The following is a 19,305-nucleotide window of genomic DNA, read 5'->3' on the forward strand; positions in this document are numbered from 1 at the left end:
TCGAAAGAGATGCACACATATAAATGTGCTTGCGGGGGTTCTCGACAAAACGCCCGAGAGACATCGCGTTACGCAATTGCGGCGCATCAAGACGTAACACTGCGACTTTTCAGATCCCATTTTCGTCGAGGGTAATTTGCAAGTACGCCGTATAACCGTTTGCAAATATATGCAGCTTTTGCGTCGCGTCGCGGACGCGAACGAGGCTGTGTCACGCGTGGGATCGTTTCCTCTGCGCAACTTTGTCCAACGGCGGCATGTAAAAAGATTCGAAGGACGAAGTTTTGAGATACACCCATAGGGGAAAAGAGAAGAGTGCGAGAGAGAGAGAGATTTTCCATTTCCAAAGTGTCATACCGTAAGAGAGTCTATTAGAGAACTTTACACAACTTTTGCAGACTTCTACGCACACAAAGCATAAAGTTATATATTTATTTACCTTTAAATATTATTTATCACAATACACTTATATAATTTCAATTTTCATATTTATAATAAGATATGATACGACGATAATAAATAGAAACACAATGCATTTATCCGAGATCTACGTAAAAAATGCGCATAAATAAGAGGCATGAATGGAAGAAAGATAGATTATTGATTTAATAATTGACATGGCTCTCTTAGGTAACTGTCGCGGAACCATCTAGGAGACGCAGGTGTAACAGTAAAGACGCGAATATGGTGCTCGCGGTGGGAAGAGAGAACGAGACGGACGACGAGGGAAGGAGGAAGACGGGGAAAGGAAAGGATATGGAGATACGAGAAGGGAGATAACGGAAGAGGAAGAGGGGAAGTGCACGTTAAGACAGGTGGTGCGGATAATAACGTCTAACGGAAAGCGCAGGCTGTAGGTCACAATAGTTGCATTTACTGGCAGTAGCCATTTGGTCGGCGAGTTAGCCTACTTCGAAAGTTGCGCGGTCGAACTTGAACGATTATCAGCGAAATCGCATATTTTATGCAAAGTAGAATTTTATTGCGAAACACCGCATACGCATAACTGTCATTCGCAGTGCGAATCGATCGTCAAAAAAAATCCTTTCTTATTTGAATACTATTCAATTGTTAATTGAAATATGATTTATGTATGTTGCGACCTACGCATTGATCTTTCGCGGACAGACTGAACATTGCACGAATACATTTTTCAATTATTTAATTTTGCAAGAGAATGTGAGAGAAAAAATATATTGTTTTTGTATATTCGAATATTTATATATATTCGATTGTTATATTCGATATCGAATCAATAATCAAAGTAATATATTTGAAAATTTGCAGAATTCGTATCAAAAAATCTTTACGAGAGAAAAAACATAACAAGAAAGAATTGTGTTGCTCGTATATACGTTGTTTCGCATTTATCATTCGCGCACACGTGTCTCAATAAGCTAATAAATTAAATTTATACTCCTGGGATAAAATATTGCCGGTATCAAAACAACAGTGACCATGTGTTATGTGACTGATGGCATTTTCCTGAAAGTCACTCGGTCTATTCCCCAGCCATTCATAAATATATAAGAGTGCGTACAGTGATAAAATTCGCTCCTTACTACTCCGAACTGTTTACCCGACGAGTATTGCAACAAAAAAAAAAGACTTTGCGCCGTAAAAGGTTAATCGATCTGATGCATTCATCGCTTCCCCACGGGACGACCATCTCCATTCATAAGCGCAACGAGCTACGATAAAATTTAATGCGTACTTAGGAACGTAAATATCGCGGGCATGGTAACGAAACGGAAAAGATAATTGAACGACAAGCTTCGTTTCTTGTTCGATACAATTGCATAACACTTATGACGTAAGAAATATTAGATAGCAAAAATTGGCATACAATTTAGTAACATAATTTTTCAAACTTTTCCTCGAAATCATTAAGGATTAATTAAATGTCACGCGAAAAATATCTTACGATATTGATCATAATTTTTTTCTTATATAAGAGAGACAGAAAAAAGAGAGAGAAGGATTGATATGTATATATCATATAAATATTTTATTTAAACTAATACGAGGAAAATGGGGCTGGCCGGAAAAATCCAGTGAATGGAAAAAACATGATAAATTCCTCTTTTTGACCGTTCCAGATTTTATTCAATGAAATAAACTGGCAAAAATATAACTAATATGTAGCACTAAAATATATTTATATAACAATGCAAAAAAATATTTTTGCTTTAATTATTAAATCATACTAATTACTATAGTTTAGAAAAATAAATCAATATAAAAATAAAGTCTGTTTTAATTCAAATATGTAATATGTACGATTTTTAAAACAAAAACTTTTGAGATATAAATGTTACTGAATTTTATATTAATTTTTTAGAGTGTAATAAGAGAAATGTAATAATAATAGAATTAAAAATTCTTATCAATGCATAGATCTGGTTCGCGTTTATTTTTCAACATCTTGTAACAAAGAACTAATTTATTTGCTACGTCGATTCTTAATCTATTACGGATTTTATTTTAGATAAAGCTTAAATTAAAAAGCACTTTTTTAATTAACGAATCAATAAAAAGACTTCTACCATTTATATTAATCTTTTTAATAGAAAAGATCAGTTTTTTTTTTCGGAAAATACCGATTTTTGCCACTGGCACAGATTTTATCCAAAAATTATGGAATTTTGCCAACCCTGGAGAAAACGGAATTCTCTCCACGGACCTCAATCGTTCTGACCTCATTATTGACTCGCTCAAACGATGCAAGCGTGATGCACACATTTCTCTCTGATTTTCCATTACCGCTACGCATAAATTCTCGCTCCTAATCTCTTCAACATCTTCCGCTATGAAAGACTAACACAATTTCTTGCCTTTTTTTCTTCGCAAAAGAAATCTTCCTCTGTTATTTTATACGTTGCGCGAATTGATTAGTCGCAAATATGACATTCAGAAAAATGCATGCACCTCACAGATGCATTTCAATTCGCGCATTCACATTGAGCCTAAAACATGAGGAAACTAAAAACGATAAAACTTTTGTAAATCGTACTTATAAAGTGGTCTCGATAAAAATGTAAACACACATAATTAATAATAAAACTTTAAATAAATAAACTTCATCTAGCAAAAAGGCTACATTTAAATTTATTAAACTTATGTAACGTTGTTCATTTTCCAAAACATAATATGACATTCACGTGTTAAAGAAAAAAATTCAAGATTTTTAGATCGAAATTAAAAATATCAAAATACTTTATGTATTGCTTGTTTGCTCTAAAATGACATATTACTCGACTTGTTTCTCTGCCAAGAGAAGCAATAACTCTTATATTTTCTGAAGCAGAAACGAAACGACTTCCCAAACATTCATAAAAAGAAAACAACAAATATATCAGCTGCTAAGGCGCATTTCATCTTTCAAAGACATATGAAAGCTCAAATAAATGGCAAAATGCCATGCATACATCAATATGAAATTACAGTTGCAGCATGTATCACATGCTATACAATTGTGGAATTACTCGTCTCTCGGAATCGCGTGCGTTGTGCGAAATTTCGCTCGGTGAGAACGTTTCAATATTTATCAAACGTGATACAGACGCATCGAATAATCCAGGGACAGCTTATACAACTCTGTATATCGTTGCTGCAATCTGCACTCCTCAACGTTACGACCGAGTTGAACGTTTTCTTCGAAATAACAAATATGGGCTCAATAATAGCAGCCTCGGAACTTCCCTCTTTCTTTTTCAACGTCTGTCGACGAAGCACACGACAGCATTGTTTCCATCCCGTAGAGTGCATTACGTAAATGAGAAGAGTACCTCGTATGCACTCGTATGTATCTGATTTACGCGAGTCACGGCGATGTCATCTGTTCAACTCCTCTAATCACCGTGTAAAACTACTCTCTTCCAACACAAAACGCGCGCATAGCATTTAAGAGGAAATAAATTAAATAACGCACGCAATTTTTTCGTGTATATTGTATAAAAATGCAAGCTAAACATAAAATTTTTGAATAATTAATTTGTTTAATAAAAACAAATAAAAACGAATAAAAGATTAAAGAAACATGTAAATAAATAGAGAATTATCAAAATATCGAGATTTCGTAACCTTTGATTGAAGTTAATATATTTTACAGTAGTGAGCTTCGCAAAAAAAAAAGAAAAAAAAGGAAAGAGAGAAAAAAGAATTGTATCCTTCACGGAACAAATAATAATGATGAATATTGAGATCGCAGCTCCAATCACGGAAAAGTTTTCCATAAATGATTGTCCTAGATTCGAAATTTAAGGAAGACAATTTACGCTTGTTTGTTCCAATCCGTGGATGGTTCTAGGTCACATCGAAAAATTCAAAGCGCACACATTAGATGAAATTCACGTTAAAATTTCTCTCTCCGTTTTATTTCATCTCCGTTTTACCTCCGTTTATATTTTATTACGTATCCAAATATGAATAAATAGGAATAAATATGATTGGAATTTTACAAAAAAAAGTATGCATTAAAAAGTATGAAATTATCTCTTATTATCTTGGACATTCCAAACAAATATTTCAATGCAAAAAAATTCATTTAATATTTTACAATTTTTTATATTATACGATATAAGAGATAAAATTGCCATATTTTATATGATATGAGAGATAAAATTGTCATAGTAAAAACATTGCACTCAATTTCTAATGCATCGTGCGATTAAATAGAGCAATCTGTTCGCTTAAATTAGGTATTTTCTCGGGAATTTTATTCTCGATTTCTAAGTAATGAGAATTCCTGAAAATACAATAATCGAACATCCCTATCAATTCCGTGTCTGTCGCTCGAAAATCGTTCTCGAAGAGTAGGCGACTTTCGCGAGAAGACGTTAATCGCCGATCAAGATATTTGCATGCACATAATGATTTCTACAGAGTCATGACTCGTATAAGCCAATATACGAAGATATCTTGCCTCGCAAGGTATCATCATCATCATATTCAATTACAGATAGTCGCATATGCACGTTATATGACTGGCTGTTGCCAATCTGTTGTTAGTTAGAGATAGTCGCAGTCTACTCGATTAAGTCTCGCACTTTCTTGTGTTTTCCATGATCTTATTTATATTGTTTATCGTATCATGTACATACTTTCAAATTTGACATTTTATAAATTTTACAACAATTAAACTAAATAATTAAGCAATTAATCACTGTATGTCACTAATGGAAAGAAAAATTCAAACGATAAAAAAAGTGTGTGCTAATCTCATATTTTTCTCATATAAATAATTTCTGTTTCTCTCTTTCTCCAAGAAAATTTTATAAACAAAAAAAAAACTTTTTAGATGAAATTTTAAGACTAAATATCTCTGATAATAAAATCATTACATTTTTATATTTAATTATTAATTAATATTAATTATCTTTTATATTTAATTATTAATTATTATAAGTATAATTAATTATAATTAATTAATGATTAACGAAACAAATATTAAAGTGTCCTAATAATTTTTTGTTTATTCGAAACAATTTTTTTCGAATAAATAAAACATCATTTATCGACTTCAAAGACTTAAATGTTATTTACCATTTAATCGGGATTTCCATTAGATTCATACTAGAGTGTTTAATGATACCGTTGTTAAAATGTCTCTTTTAATTCCGTGAATGCTACATGAGACGAATTTTTATGTCGTACGTTATATAATTAGAGATAATATACCGTGCACTCACGTTAAAATTAACCTTCAGAACATTTCAGGATTACTCGTATTTATACACGCCAGATACGAAATACTCGCTCGATTCTTAACAAAGATTTCAATTTTTATAATTTATTTACAAAATCTGTCTGTATAATCTATCGGTTATAAATATTAATTTATTAAATGAACGACACACATGTTTTAATAGAATTAATAGCTTTAATATATCTCACGGAATTAAAAGAAGATTTGATGATACGCATATCCTATTATCAATCACATTAAAATTAAAATTTTTTCAATTGTACATTTTATTTAATTATATTATTCATATGATATTATTGCAATTTATTTTATATTATAGATTACTAATAAAAAATGTCGAATATTTTAATATAAAATAGCGACAAACTATGCATATATATAAAAAAATTAATAAAAAAATGTATGTATATATTTACTAAATTTTATATATTAAAATCTTATATATATTATATATTGAAAATAAAAAAAACCTACGCGTTAGAACAATTATTAGTGCGTAACTAATTTCCAATTTAACATTATGCATTATATTTTTGTTTATACCGCGACTTTTCATTCAAATATCTATTTGACATTGCGTGATATTCGCAACATTTTTATCAATTTTTTTTAACTACTACAATATAAAATTAAATAATGCCGTGAACTGCATCAATGGCAATGCTGATATTCAGAATTATATATCATAAATATAACACCATCCACACATAGCGTGCTCCAAGATTTTTTGTCTCGTACACAGTAAACACATAAATCCGCATTGCGTAATACAATGACAGTGAAGAGTGAGACGACCATGATTTCGCACAAGAAATAAAATTTAAACTTGAAGGTATAATATTACGACTTTTAATATCGAGGCAACATTGACGTCATAGACTCGAGCGAAGTCCTTCCACCTGAATAAGCTGTTAGATCTTCGAGCGTCATTTCGGAGCGGCCGGTACCACGCGCGACTCCGAAATGCACGAGATAAACGATCTCTGGAAATAAACGAGCTTATCTCGCGCGCGGAAACGAGTTTACGCGACACGCGACGCGACAGTCGCGGGACGCTAGGAATCCAAAACTCGCGGAATCTTTCCGCGGGAGTCAACGCACCCCGCCTCTCTCCTTCCCCTTCCCGCCCCGTTCCACCTCGTTCCTCCGCGACGACAACCACGCGATCGAACAGTTTTTTTCGAGCATCGCGCGAAACAGGTATTCGTGGACGTGGTGGGATAAGCGGGTAGGTAGGTAGATGAATGCTCGTACGCGAATATCGGCGCGACGCCGACGTCGAGTCGCAGCCGGCGAGAATAAACCGGGCGGTCGGCGAAAATTATAATAGAATCGGACGTCAGCCGGGAAAGGTTCTTGGGAAGCGAAAGAGAGGGGAGGGAGCGGAAATCACTCGGAGACGACGATGCGAACGGGAGGTCGAGCGCGAAGGACGCGACCGTTGCCACCGCGGGCAGCGGATTTTCAAACGTCGCTCGCTTCTGCGTATTCGTGGTGGAAGCGCGGGCGCCATCGCGGACACGGGTAGCGCGAAGCGCCCGTTCAAAACGTCGCTCTTTGCCTTTTATCGCGAAGATACACATGTGTGATACTCACCTACGCTTACGGTCGAGCCTCTCGCGAGCCGGGAATCGTCGTCGATGCACCGGCGACGTATAATCCAAGTGCCGAATGCCGAAGAGAGGAGAGGCGATCAACACTCGCGAACACTCACTCGCGCGACGTCACACGCGTGATCGGTGCGAGCGAACCGATATTTCGCGAAATGCAAATTCGAGCAAAGATCGCGGGCGAGGCGACACTTTTCGAAAAGGCGGAAGCGCGGGGAATGCGACGCGCGCGCGCGAAAAATACTCGTCGACTCCGTAAATCGTATCCAGAGACGACCGGCCGCAACCTCGCTCCGTCACCGACTCCGACCGACTCCGGCGACACTCTCGCGCATATCGCGTATCTCCGTAACTACTCCCCTCCATTTCGCCTCCCCTCCCCGTCATTTCGCTCTCCCCACCACCTCGCTGTTCCGTCACTACTACTTTGGCTGTGTTCCATTTGGCGACGCCACGTTCGTAGGATTACTTCGTCCTTGTCGTCCTTGACGTTGTTCGACGAAAGTTAAACAAAAACGAATAATGCTCGCGAATGTAGCGATTGCCAAGTGGGACGTAACTTTTGTCTCTTCATCATTTTGACACTCTTTGTCTTTCAGTTATGTACTCGCATGCTTATGTACATTGTGTTACATTTTTTAACTTTGCTTTTAACGTTTAATGTCACTGTACTCGTATCAGTAGACACAAATATATATATTTATATATTTATTTATTTCATTCCAAATATTAAAAATTTTTCAAAATGTAACAATATTGTATGTTAATAATTTATACCCTATTTACATGTTTAAATCATTATCTGTTGTAGCAAAATTAAAGAAATTTTCCTTTTTTAGTATCAAGGATTCATGATCAATATACAAATATCACTATAATTTAACTTTATTAACAAATTGAAAGTGAATTTATTAATAATTTAGATAAGAAATTAATTATCGAAAAAAATCTGTATCTATAAATATAAATCTATACCTATATTTATATAATCTACATTAAAAAAAAAAAAAAAAACATTTTAAAAAATACATTATTTTATTATAGAAATATCGTAAGCTGATTATGTGTAAAAATGTCAAGAAATTAAGATGACAATGTCTATGTATATATACATATAAAATGTAAATTTTTATTGCATTTTAAAGCTTTTAATTAAAACATCATGTTTTCTTTGTTTTATTGTCACCGTTCTCCATATATGCGTCTTTCCTTAATTCATAAATCTATAAAAAAGAAAGCAATAGTTATCTTGTATTGTAAATTAAAAGAAAGTAAATTTTTTTTTCCAATTCACCTGTATATACGCTTCGGTGAGAGTAATCATTTGAGGCAAAATTTGGGTGACGTGTAAATCCTGCATTTCGTACCACTGGCCAGTAGCTCTATGCAAAATATGGACTCTATACGTTCCTTGGCCGGGTTCACCGTCGTGTACTATATTGGCTACTAGATCGTATGTTGTATATAGATGCTTGGCCTTTATTTCTGGTGTTAAAATATCTCCAAAATCAACGTTTCTGGAAACAATAGTCAAAAATTAAAACTAAAATATTGTTAATAATTTCGATATAATAAATAAAGCGATGTCATGAAATGAGTCTATGTACTTACTTGACGGGAAAATTCACAATTGTCGGATTTTTCTCGACAAAAAATGTATTTTTCGTGAATCTCTAAAACCAATTAAAAATTATCAAATAATGTAAGATATTCATTTTAGTAACACAGAGAAATAAGACTTACTTTTATATAAAGTATGAGATAAGGTGGCAGTTCAGTAATCTCGAATCTTTTCATGAAATTTTCTTTATAAGTCTTGTACTCCTTCTCAGTAATGGCATTAAATTTATTTAATAGAGTATATAAGTTTACCTATATAAAAATATAACATATTGATTATTTATAGCTATACATCTAAATTCTTAGATAATATAGTAATTAACATTTGTGGATACAATACTGACTTGTGGAATAATGTTCTCTGTGAATTGATCTTTGAATAACGGAGGCGGCGGAAGATCGCAAGTAAGATATAAAAACGGACTTTCTGTCACAGTTTCACCATATTCTACTGTATGCAGCAGTTCGCTTCTTTGGCTTTCTTCTAGTTCCAATGGCGGTATTTTTCGCGTATATATCCGCATATGCCCTAAGAATGTTTTATAAATGATACTGGAGTCACGCTTTTTGGTACCATTTAGTGCCAAGTGAAGGGCATTTAAGAACCATGATAAAAAGTCCACCGGATCACCTAAATAGCATCTTATTAGTAAGAATGTTTTTATTGAAATGTTACAATGAAGAAACGTAGTATGTACCTTGTTCCGTGAATTGAAATCTTTTTTTACTCCATAAAACTACTGCCTGCAGCATCTCGTGAGGACTCACATGTGCCTTAAAATTACGCGGATTCCATAATTTGCGCATAAGCTCTCCGAATCTTTGTACCAAGAGATAAGATGAATCACCAGGTGGTCTTCTTACATGAGAATAATTAGATTCTCTTAAAAAAAAGTCTCTCAAAGGTGTAACATGTGAAAGTGCCTGTAAAATTATATATATGTATATGATTTTTTTAAATTATTTATATATTTATATAATAAAGTATTTATATATATATTAATATTATTTGTATAATAAATTACTTGTAAAATAACGTTGCAATAATCATTTGCTTTTATATTATTCAATCCCACTATGCCTGGTGAATACATAGAGCCATCAATTGCTCTACTCTGTTTGTCGCTTTTATCTAATTGAGCTATTTGTGCTTTATCAAAAGTTGGATATAATACGTATTTAATGTCATCCAGTGATGAATCTAATAAACATTAAAACATAAAAATTTCATTTGCTCAAAGGAAAGAATATACAAGAATAAATGTATTTATACTTACCTACAATTTCATAATTATCTGGTAAACAATAAAATTTTAATGTATGCAGATTGAGAAACACATGATGACTCTCTGCTACACTATGTGTATAAGCATGGGTATTAGTCCCCCTTCCTTGGAAATATTTGCCACAAACTAAACAGGCATATACGTTGATTCTTGATAATGACACGGAGCATAATTTCTCAAAATCAAAATCTAAAAATTGTCGATTAATCGTGTCCAAGTATGGACACAATCGTGGTGTTTCTGATTTTGTTTTTGCATGTTTTGCATTCTCTGTAACAGAAAAAAATATAATTTTAAGATAATATTTTAAATTATAATTCATATATGAAAAATGTAATACAATAAAATTTAAATAAATATAAAAGATTATTGATTATTTCATGTAATATCAATATTTGTATAAATAAATATTAAATGTACTGTACTTGTCAAAAAGCTTGCAAAAGCAGAGAAAATTATAATGCACCAAATGTTACCTAACCTCAAACTGTTTTTTAATTAAAATCATAATGTAAATCTAAAACTGCGATTTGAATCGTCAATAATATTATACATACAAATTTACATGTACTTACTTTCCGTTTCATTATCTGAATCGCTTCCGATATCAACCAACTTCCGTTTTCCTTGCGGACCAGACGCCATTTCTCAAACATAACATACACATGATTAGAGTGCGTTCGAAAACCCCATAGGATAAAGTGACGTTTAATTGACCAATCGGGATAAAGAAATCTTGCGACTCGCAGAGGGTCTGTTCTTTTCAGCTGCACTGCTGCACTAGTGCAATAAGTTAGAAAGAGACAAACATACTTTCTTTCACTCTAACTAATTGCACTAGTGCAGCAGTGCAGCTGAAAAGAACAGACCCAGAATCACACAAAATATGTTCAGGAAAATTCAATTACATTTATAATTTAAAAAACGCAATAAAATTTCTTTTATTTGACACGTAATTTATTGATTTGTAGAAATTTACTGCACAAATTTATTTTGATAGGTTTTTTCGTAAATTCGAATATCCGAGAATGCATTTGACACAACATTAGAAATTTTCGAAGCGTTTAATTGACCAATCAGAATAAAAAGAAAAGCAAACTTTTGTCCTGATTGGTCAACCAAACGCTTTAAAAATATTCATAATTCCAAGTGAAATGCATCCTGAAACGTAAAATTAAAGTTAGGTTGATTAGATTTTAGATATGCACGTGGTTCTTCGTTCAAATGCACTTTTTTAACACTTTCTGTACTTTAAACTGAAATAGATGTATCGTAGATATATTTTCAAATTTCGAAGAAGAAGAAGGAAGAAATAAGGTGTAGAATAGACGTACTTTTGTACATGTTTGTGTATAACCGACAGGATTAGACAAAGTAGGTATGCACTTCTCTTTGTACACTTGCATACAACGGAATGTATTCTCGGAATATTCGGAATTCGAATACGTTTTGCCGGTGTGAACAATATTGAATGACACACACGAATGAGCTCTTGCATTTGCAATAATTGTGTTGACACTTTATCAAGCTGATTATAAATCGAATTACAACACAAACAATCCTAAACAAGAAAAGTGCAGTTACTATTGTTTTATTTCAAAGACTGAACATGATCTTTTATTAATGCGTTGAAGAAACACTTGGTATTGTGTTTTATATTTTTAAATTCAAGTTCAAGAGAACACATCGCTTGTAAAATATATATTCTCTCGATGATAAGAATTTAATTAAATATATATTTTACTCTTTTCTTTAAGAAGAAATTTGATTTCAAAATAATAATCTACATATAAAATCTTAAATTTCTCATCTATTAGACTCTGAAAGTAACTATGCCTCGTGCAAAGAGAACCAGAGTAAATAGTGATGAATCAACAGGCGCAAAAAAGCTTAAACGCTCTAATTCAGATACTTTAGATTATATGGCTCAAATACAAACAGCTTTGGGTATAAAACAAAGTATGGAAGGAAATGAAGATACAGTTGAACATTCATCTGCAGTGAATGTTACATCCACTTCTAATGCAGAAAAAGATAAAGATACAATTGAACATACACCCATAGCACTTGGATCAATTTCTGATAAATTATTATCAATTGAACAAGAGCTGTGTACAAAATTACAAGATGTTACATTTCCATCGGTGATACAGTATATTTACAATCCGCTTGAGTATGCGTCTGAAACACATGCTATGTATGTACACAAGTACTGCACTGGTGAAAAAAAAATTTTATTTGTCGGCATGAATCCTGGACCATGGGGCATGTCGCAAACTGGTGTACCATTTGGAGAAATAAACATGGTGCGCAATTGGCTCAAAATTTTTGGCCCTGTTAAAAGTCCATTAAAAGAACATCCTGATCGAAAAGTTACGGGATTCCAATGTACACGTAGCGAGATTAGTGGACTAAGATTGTGGGGCCTCTTTCGAGATTTATGTGGAAGTCCAGAGAACTTTTTTCGATATGCATACATGCACAATTATTGTCCACTTGCATTCATGGATGCTAGAGCTCGAAACATTACACCAGCAGAATTAAAGGCAATATTTACCTCACTGCATTTCTTTTTTTTTATGCTGAACTATTTGTATTTTTCAGGGAGAAGGACAAAAAATTTTACATGAGGCTTGCGACAAAGCCTTGATAGACATAATACAACTCTTGAAAGTAGAGATTATCGTTGGTATTGGTAATTATGCTGAAAAAAGAGCACAGATTGCAGTCCAGACAGGAGGTCTTCCAAATATACAGGTAACATATATTTATTTCACATATAACATCCTTAATCCTTAATAGTATATCAAGATTTACTAATATATGATTTTTTTTTAGGTAATGGTTCTTCGACATCCCAGTCCAAGAGCTGTAGGTAATCAAAATTGGAATGAAACAGCTATGCAACGATTAGATGAGTTAGGATTGCTCAAATTTTTTGAAAAAGCAGATGTTTAAATTCTTTTTTATACAAGGTACAATTATTATTTTTATATATAAGATATAAAATTTAAATTTTTTTACTTAAGACAACATTTATAATATTCAGGAGAAGTAAAAAAACTCCAAAAAAAATAATTGTATAAAACTGTAGCGCATAACAAAGTTTTCAAAATATCTTTACATCATATTATCTCAACATATAGTACCATATTTAATAGCATTTATTATGGATATTTCGGCATGGATGGATGTTGCATTACAAAAAGCTGAAGAATCTTTAAGAGCTGGTGAAGTCCCAGTAGGTTGTTTATTTATATATAATAATGACATAATTGCAACTGGCAATAACACAGTGAATGAAACTTGTAATGCAACTCGTCATGCAGAGATGAATTGCATCGACCAAGTCTTAAAATTTTGTAAAGAGAAATGCTTGCAATACGAAACTGTATTTCGTAATTTAGATGTAGTTGTCACGGTAGAACCATGCATAATGTGTATATCGGCATTACTTCAACTACAAGTACACAGTATTATATACGGTTGTGCGAATGATCGATTTGGCGGTTGCATCAGTGTTCTAGAGGTATCAAAGTTTTATGATCCAAAAGTAGTGATACAAGGAAACGTTAAGAAAGAGCAAGCTATGAAATTACTTAAAGATTTTTATAAGGGCGTAAATCCAAATGCACCAGAATCAAAAGTTAAAAGAAAAAAAGACACTTTGATAACAGAGACCAAATAATTCTTATTTTGTCATTTTTTAGTATCTTTTACTTATATTTATTTTATGAAACATTTTTACATACATGATTTAGTATGTTACACGAATATAAAATATATTTATTTCCATTTTTTAATAATTATGTAATACATTGCGCTATAGCATAGAATAATTTGGAGTTTTTTTATAATCTTTTATACATATATGTACTTGATGTACAGTTTAATAAAAATAGTAGTAGTAAATTTTCAACATTTCTTCGTGTGTTTTTATGTACTAGTTGAACAGCTTTACATTTAATGTTCCTACTTGTTAATTATTATATATACAGTTTTACATATTTGAAATAAATATTCAATATTATATATAAGCTCACTTACAAGATAGACTTCTAACTTTATCATATGATATCAACTGCACCACATCTTATCCAATTTGCATTTTCCTTGATACCATCTGATGAGTAATTGATTTCTCAATGTGTAATTTTTTAGCACCATATCTCTTGTCTATAAACAGATACATTTCTGGTTACAAGTACATTACATGAAAAAATATAATATTCTTCTGCGACTTACAATTGGAGGCGGAAAGATTCTTTGAAAGTCCATCTGATTCTGGTGCTCAAGATAACTCTGCGACAAAATAAGCTTTGTTTCCAATGTATAGCACGGCCTACATAATTGGCACTCTATGCGAAAACAATCTTCACATTCCTTACAGAGCTCTGGTAGCACCACGATGTTTTTGTTTGCTACCTCCATTTCTTCCTCCGCTTTATTTCTACAACATTGGTAACGCCAGTAATTTAAATATCTTTTATGTGAATAGTTCTACTTACTCTATATTTTTAGGCAACCAATTTCGAGACACAAAACTCTTCTGTGTTCGCATTTAAATCTTGATACGCTTTACTTGCCTAGTCTTCAAGGATTCTCTTTTAGTCCTCTTGCCGATACCGATCAGCGCAAACATATTAAATATGACTTGCTCATAGAGCAGTTGATTCGGTGGATAATGTGCGGAAGATAGATTCGGCGACATGTTCGCCTCCATCATGTAAACATTTAGATCTTCGTCAAGAGCCAGATCGAATCTCACGAGTTCGAAGAAATTTCTGCCATAGCCAAAACGTTTGGAAACTTCTCTGATTTGCATCTCCTTCATCAAGACGACTTCCCGGATAGCGTCATACACTCGTTCCCACATATCAGTCGGATTCTTTCCACGCTCTTTGACATACGCATCGAACGAATCTTTCATCGAGAATCCGAGCTCTGTGTAGTATTTCTTCAAGGATGGCACGTTCCAAATCGGTAGATAATCGTCGCCAACCACGTACTTGTCTAGGATTTCTGGGTCGAAAGGATAATATTTCACTGGACAGAAGCGAAACAACACATCGCCCTTATAGACGTATAATCGTAGCGGATCTACGGACGTAATGACAACATACACTCCAATATCGAACTTGTAGCCATCCACGAGGAACGGTCGTTCGATGAACTCTTGAATAAACGTGCCATCGGTGAAGTTTGCGTCATCATTGTCGCGAATGCGAATGCCCCGGTGATCGTTCGATTTCTGTACGAACAGCTTCGTGGGATGTGACTTGGCATAATCGAGAAAGTCTTGTTGATCCTCGGGTATCTTGAATGCCGCCGGTATATATCGTCCGCCGCGCGATGTCGACAGATCCACTTTATTTGTGATGTAGCCGCAACCGGGAAAATGATTGACTCGCTGGTGCTTTTGCAATTTACCTAAACTCACGGACAGCACTCGAAATGGATAATCATGGGCCCACAATAGATCCCAATCGGACTTGTTATTGCTCTCTTGGAAACCGAGTCGATGGAGCACCGCGTATACGTGCTTCAAATAACCGGTGTCGTTACTCTTGGCATAGATCCAAAATTTGGGTCGATCCTCGTTTATTGTCACTGGTCTTTCAAATAGATGCCTCGAGTATGACTGATAAATAAGAGATATACCGTAAAGGATCAACGGGCCCGCTACAGAAGATAGAATAATTTTTAGGACTATCTTCATCTTTAAATTCATGATTCGTCTTCCTATAATGTATCGAGCTTCCTGTAACAGTGTTATGCGTTGGTCATTATAATTAAATTTATTAAATCTGATTAAAGATATAAATGGATAACAAAATATAAGAAATAGATGCTTAAATAGATGATTAAATGCTTTATTTTCTTTCTTCATTTCTGTTTGATTTTAATTTAGTAAAATCTATGTACATTTTCTTAAATATATATCTAAATAAAGAGAACCGATTTAAATTATTATTGAGACTTCAGTTAATTGATTAGATTCCATTTTTCAAATGCATTAAATTATTGGGCCACTTACAACGACTTCTAATTCTCATAAATAATGAAAATAGTTTCTAACAATAAGTACTCTTTTATATTTCATACCTTTTCATTCTCCTTCCTATCGTGCCTCTTTTCGTCTGACATAGTAATTTTGATTTAAATGGGACTAGAGTTAACTCAATAGTAACAGTCTGCAGTGAGTTTATTTGAGTAGTAAAAAGCGTCGTGTGAAAGTACCGTAACTTATCCCCGCTTCATCGATGGCCTTCCACATGGGATGGGATTGTCTCCCAGTCGTTGAGGAGGAAACCGGTTTCTCTTTGCACGAGACTGTAATCTACATCACGGGTTACGACGTTCATAATTACCGATAGGAATAAATACACTAAAAAACTATAGTATAATAACATAACATAAAGAAATGCAAAATACATGCGCGAATGAATGTATAATTAGCAAATCATTTTCAAATGTATTTAATTTTGATTATACGGTTAATTTTTAATAAATATAGTACCGTTTTATTATTGATTATTAAAACAGTCTAATATATTATAATTTTAATTACAATTAATTGTTATAGATGAGTACATTTCATTCACGTCTTATTGATTACTAAAGTAGTCCAATATATTGTATATATAATATCTGATATAATATTACAAAATTGATTTTTTACCGATTTGTATACAAAATCTGAATTCCTTAAGAATCTTAATCTATAATAATTATTCTTGTCTACATATTTTATATTATTATTATTATTATAAGATAATTTGTATTATTAATAATTATTATATTTATATTATTATAAGATAATTCAAAATTTAAAATTATATTGTATTTCCTGATCTCACGTTTCTTGTAATTTTTTAAATATTTTATTTCGAAATTTAAAAAATGAAAATGACCAATTTTAATTGTGTGTATTTTGTGTACATTAATATAAATATATTCGCTCTACAATAAAGTTTTAATAAATTCTTTTGCTAGAGGAATGATACACACTTATAGTAGTATTTCATATATTTTTCATACATTTCATCAACATAAATAATAATATATGAAAAAATGTATATGTGCTCGAAAAAACACTGTATCTAAACACGAGCTGAAGAAAAGAGCAGTCACGTGACGTGTGTCAGGTTAGGTTTGGAGAAAGCGCCGCGTGGTGAAATTTATTCATCCTCCCATTGAATCGGCCTCTTGTTCTTTATCCGTCGTCATCCGCCGACTTGATCTGTTAACACAAGATTCGCACATATAAAGAGGAATAATACACGTACAAATGGGGTTCCAAAATATATGGTACTCGCATCCGCGAAAATACGGTCAAGGATCAAGATCCTGGTTAGTATAATGCTCTTTTCATTTTGTACGCTTCTATTTGCGATGAATTTATGTGCATTAGTCGCGGACCGATCACCACGAAAATATATTAGCCACGAAAATTTGATTTAAAGCGAGAGCTTGGGTAGTCTGATTAAAATCTGAAATAATTTTAATATATTTATATATCTATATTAGTTTTATTAATATTGCTTTTGTAAAAATATGTCTATAAATATGTATACTAACCTCCAAAGTATCGCGTGTTATAAGTCAACTTCATACCGAGGTTATTTTATTAAGTATTCTATCCGTTTTACATGAGTTTTCTATATATTATTTTTTCTCCTCTCTTTCTGTTTTAAAATTTTAATTTGTCTTGACTTTGAAGTGGCAGGTGAATGGATAAATTTAATATTTCAGTATTACATATATGTAATATATATTAGATGAATATACATAAATTGTTCTAAACGAAATTAATTTTAATTTTTATTACAGCCGTGCCTGTGCGAATAGACATGGACTTATTCGCAAATATGGTCTGAACATTTGCCGGCAATGCTTCAGAGAATATGCCGCTGATATTGGTTTCAAGAAAGTAAGTATCTGTCGACATTTGTAATATGATATAAAATATTTATTGATATTTTTAATACATTATAAATGAGGAAAAAATAAAGTTAAATAATATCTTCTTTTTGATTTATAGCTCGATTAAAATATAACTTATCACCGCTTCATCAATGGCCTTCCATGTGGGATGGGATTATCTCCCAGTCATTGAGAAGGAAACCAGTTTCTCGACATTCATAATTACCAATAGATAATCGCAAAATATATACACGAATGAATGTATAATTAAATCATTCTCAAATGTATTCAATTTTGATTATACGGTTTTCAATAAATATAGTACTATTTTATTATTGATTATTCAAACACACAGTCTAATAATATATTATAATTTTAATTACAATTAATTGTTATAGATGAGTACATTTCTTCACATCTTATTGATTACTAGTCCAAGTAGTCCAATAAATTAAATATATAATATCTGATATATTACAAAGTTGATTTTTTGCCAATTTGAATATAAAATCTGAATTCCTTAAGAATCTTAATCTATAATTATTCTTGACTACATATTTTATATTATTATTATTATAAGATAATTTATATTGATCATTATATTTATATTATTATAATTCAAAATTTAAAATTATATTGTATTTCCTGATTTTTAAATATTTTATTTCGAAATTTAAAAAAATGAAAATGACCAATTTTAATCGTGTGTATATTGTGTACATTAATATAAATATATTCGCTCTACAATAAAGTTTTAATAAATTATTTTGCTAGAGTAGTGATACAATATCTTCTTTTTGCTTTATAGCTGGATTAAAATATAAGGTAAAAGTAATTGAAGCAAATCAACCAACAAATCACATCTATAATTTTAACAGCACTAATATTTTGAAATAATATTTATAATTGAAAATAAATACAATGATATTCTAACAATTAGTGTACCCAGCACTTAATGTTTTTCAAATAAATACATTTACGTTTTTATAATTTTCTATATTTTGTTGCATTCTATTTATCCTTTCAAATAAATATACGAAATACACAATTTTTAAACATTTTTTATGAACATATAAATATGCAATTATTTGAAAAATAATTTATCATCATTGAAAGATACAATATATAATCATCAGTATATTGCATATAAATAGAA

The 19,305-nt window shown here is 32.3% G+C and overlaps 5 protein-coding genes across 12 annotated transcripts in view; 2 read left to right on the top strand and 3 right to left on the bottom strand.

The window, feature by feature from the left end:
- The window catches only part of LOC145971791 (rap guanine nucleotide exchange factor 2), a 117,504-nt gene extending 109,869 nt beyond the window's left edge, over positions 1-7,635 (bottom strand). The window contains exon 1 of the mRNA XM_083099844.1: positions 7,304-7,635. The gene's annotated coding sequence lies outside the window, so the exon portion shown is untranslated. The remainder of the gene's footprint in view (positions 1-7,303) is intronic.
- A 779-nt stretch (positions 7,636-8,414) lies between these two features.
- Usp39 (ubiquitin specific protease 39) lies at positions 8,415-10,946 on the bottom strand. Its single transcript, XM_083098895.1, has 9 exons — positions 10,799-10,946; positions 10,215-10,493; positions 9,963-10,138; positions 9,636-9,861; positions 9,282-9,568; positions 9,061-9,189; positions 8,929-8,990; positions 8,612-8,834; positions 8,415-8,540 (listed from the first exon to the last, which is right to left on the bottom strand). The coding sequence occupies exons 1-9, from the start codon at positions 10,866-10,868 to the stop codon at positions 8,478-8,480; spliced, it is 1,515 nt and encodes a 504-aa protein (XP_082955021.1). The 5' UTR covers positions 10,869-10,946; the 3' UTR covers positions 8,415-8,477.
- A 428-nt stretch (positions 10,947-11,374) lies between these two features.
- On the top strand, positions 11,375-14,254 carry LOC145971353 (tRNA-specific adenosine-34 deaminase catalytic subunit ADAT2). Of its 6 annotated transcripts, XR_014438861.1 has the most exons (5): positions 11,375-12,769; positions 12,828-12,980; positions 13,062-13,198; positions 13,273-13,464; positions 13,631-13,720. XR_014438861.1 is itself a non-coding variant. In XM_083098897.1 (4 exons), the coding sequence occupies exons 1-3, from the start codon at positions 12,056-12,058 to the stop codon at positions 13,179-13,181; spliced, it is 987 nt and encodes a 328-aa protein (XP_082955023.1). In that variant the 5' UTR covers positions 11,375-12,055; the 3' UTR covers positions 13,182-13,198; positions 13,385-13,512. The 6 variants fall into 6 exon arrangements, 5 of the variants coding, with proteins under 5 accessions (XP_082955023.1, XP_082955022.1, XP_082955024.1 ...); XM_083098897.1 differs by lacking the exon at positions 13,631-13,720 and having other exon boundaries at positions 13,385-13,512; XM_083098898.1 differs by having other exon boundaries at positions 11,384-11,601; positions 13,385-14,254.
- On the bottom strand, positions 13,933-17,592 carry Ttll15 (tubulin tyrosine ligase-like 15). Of its 3 annotated transcripts, XM_083098894.1 has the most exons (6): positions 17,235-17,590; positions 16,329-16,563; positions 14,810-15,984; positions 14,469-14,673; positions 14,271-14,399; positions 13,933-14,195 (listed from the first exon to the last, which is right to left on the bottom strand). In XM_083098894.1, exons 2-5 carry the CDS (start codon positions 16,368-16,370, stop codon positions 14,301-14,303), a joined length of 1,521 nt encoding a protein of 506 aa, XP_082955020.1. In that variant the 5' UTR covers positions 16,371-16,563; positions 17,235-17,590; the 3' UTR covers positions 13,933-14,195; positions 14,271-14,300. The 3 variants fall into 3 exon arrangements, 2 of the variants coding, with proteins under 2 accessions (XP_082955020.1, XP_082955018.1); XM_083098892.1 differs by having other exon boundaries at positions 13,933-14,399; XR_014438860.1 differs by lacking the exons at positions 13,933-14,195; positions 14,271-14,399 and having other exon boundaries at positions 14,548-14,673; positions 14,732-15,984; positions 17,235-17,592.
- Positions 17,372-18,481, top strand: Rps29 (ribosomal protein S29). Its single transcript, XM_083098901.1, has 3 exons — positions 17,372-17,576; positions 18,057-18,156; positions 18,268-18,481. The coding sequence occupies exons 1-3, from the start codon at positions 17,515-17,517 to the stop codon at positions 18,274-18,276; spliced, it is 171 nt and encodes a 56-aa protein (XP_082955027.1). The 5' UTR covers positions 17,372-17,514; the 3' UTR covers positions 18,277-18,481.
- Positions 18,482-19,305: the final 824 nt, after the last annotated feature.

This window comes from Camponotus vicinus, unplaced genomic scaffold (assembly GCF_025532165.1).
Source record: "Camponotus vicinus isolate PSW18456_S1 unplaced genomic scaffold, iyCamVici1.0 SCAF_5, whole genome shotgun sequence".
Lineage (NCBI taxonomy): Eukaryota > Metazoa > Arthropoda > Insecta > Hymenoptera > Formicidae > Camponotus > Camponotus vicinus.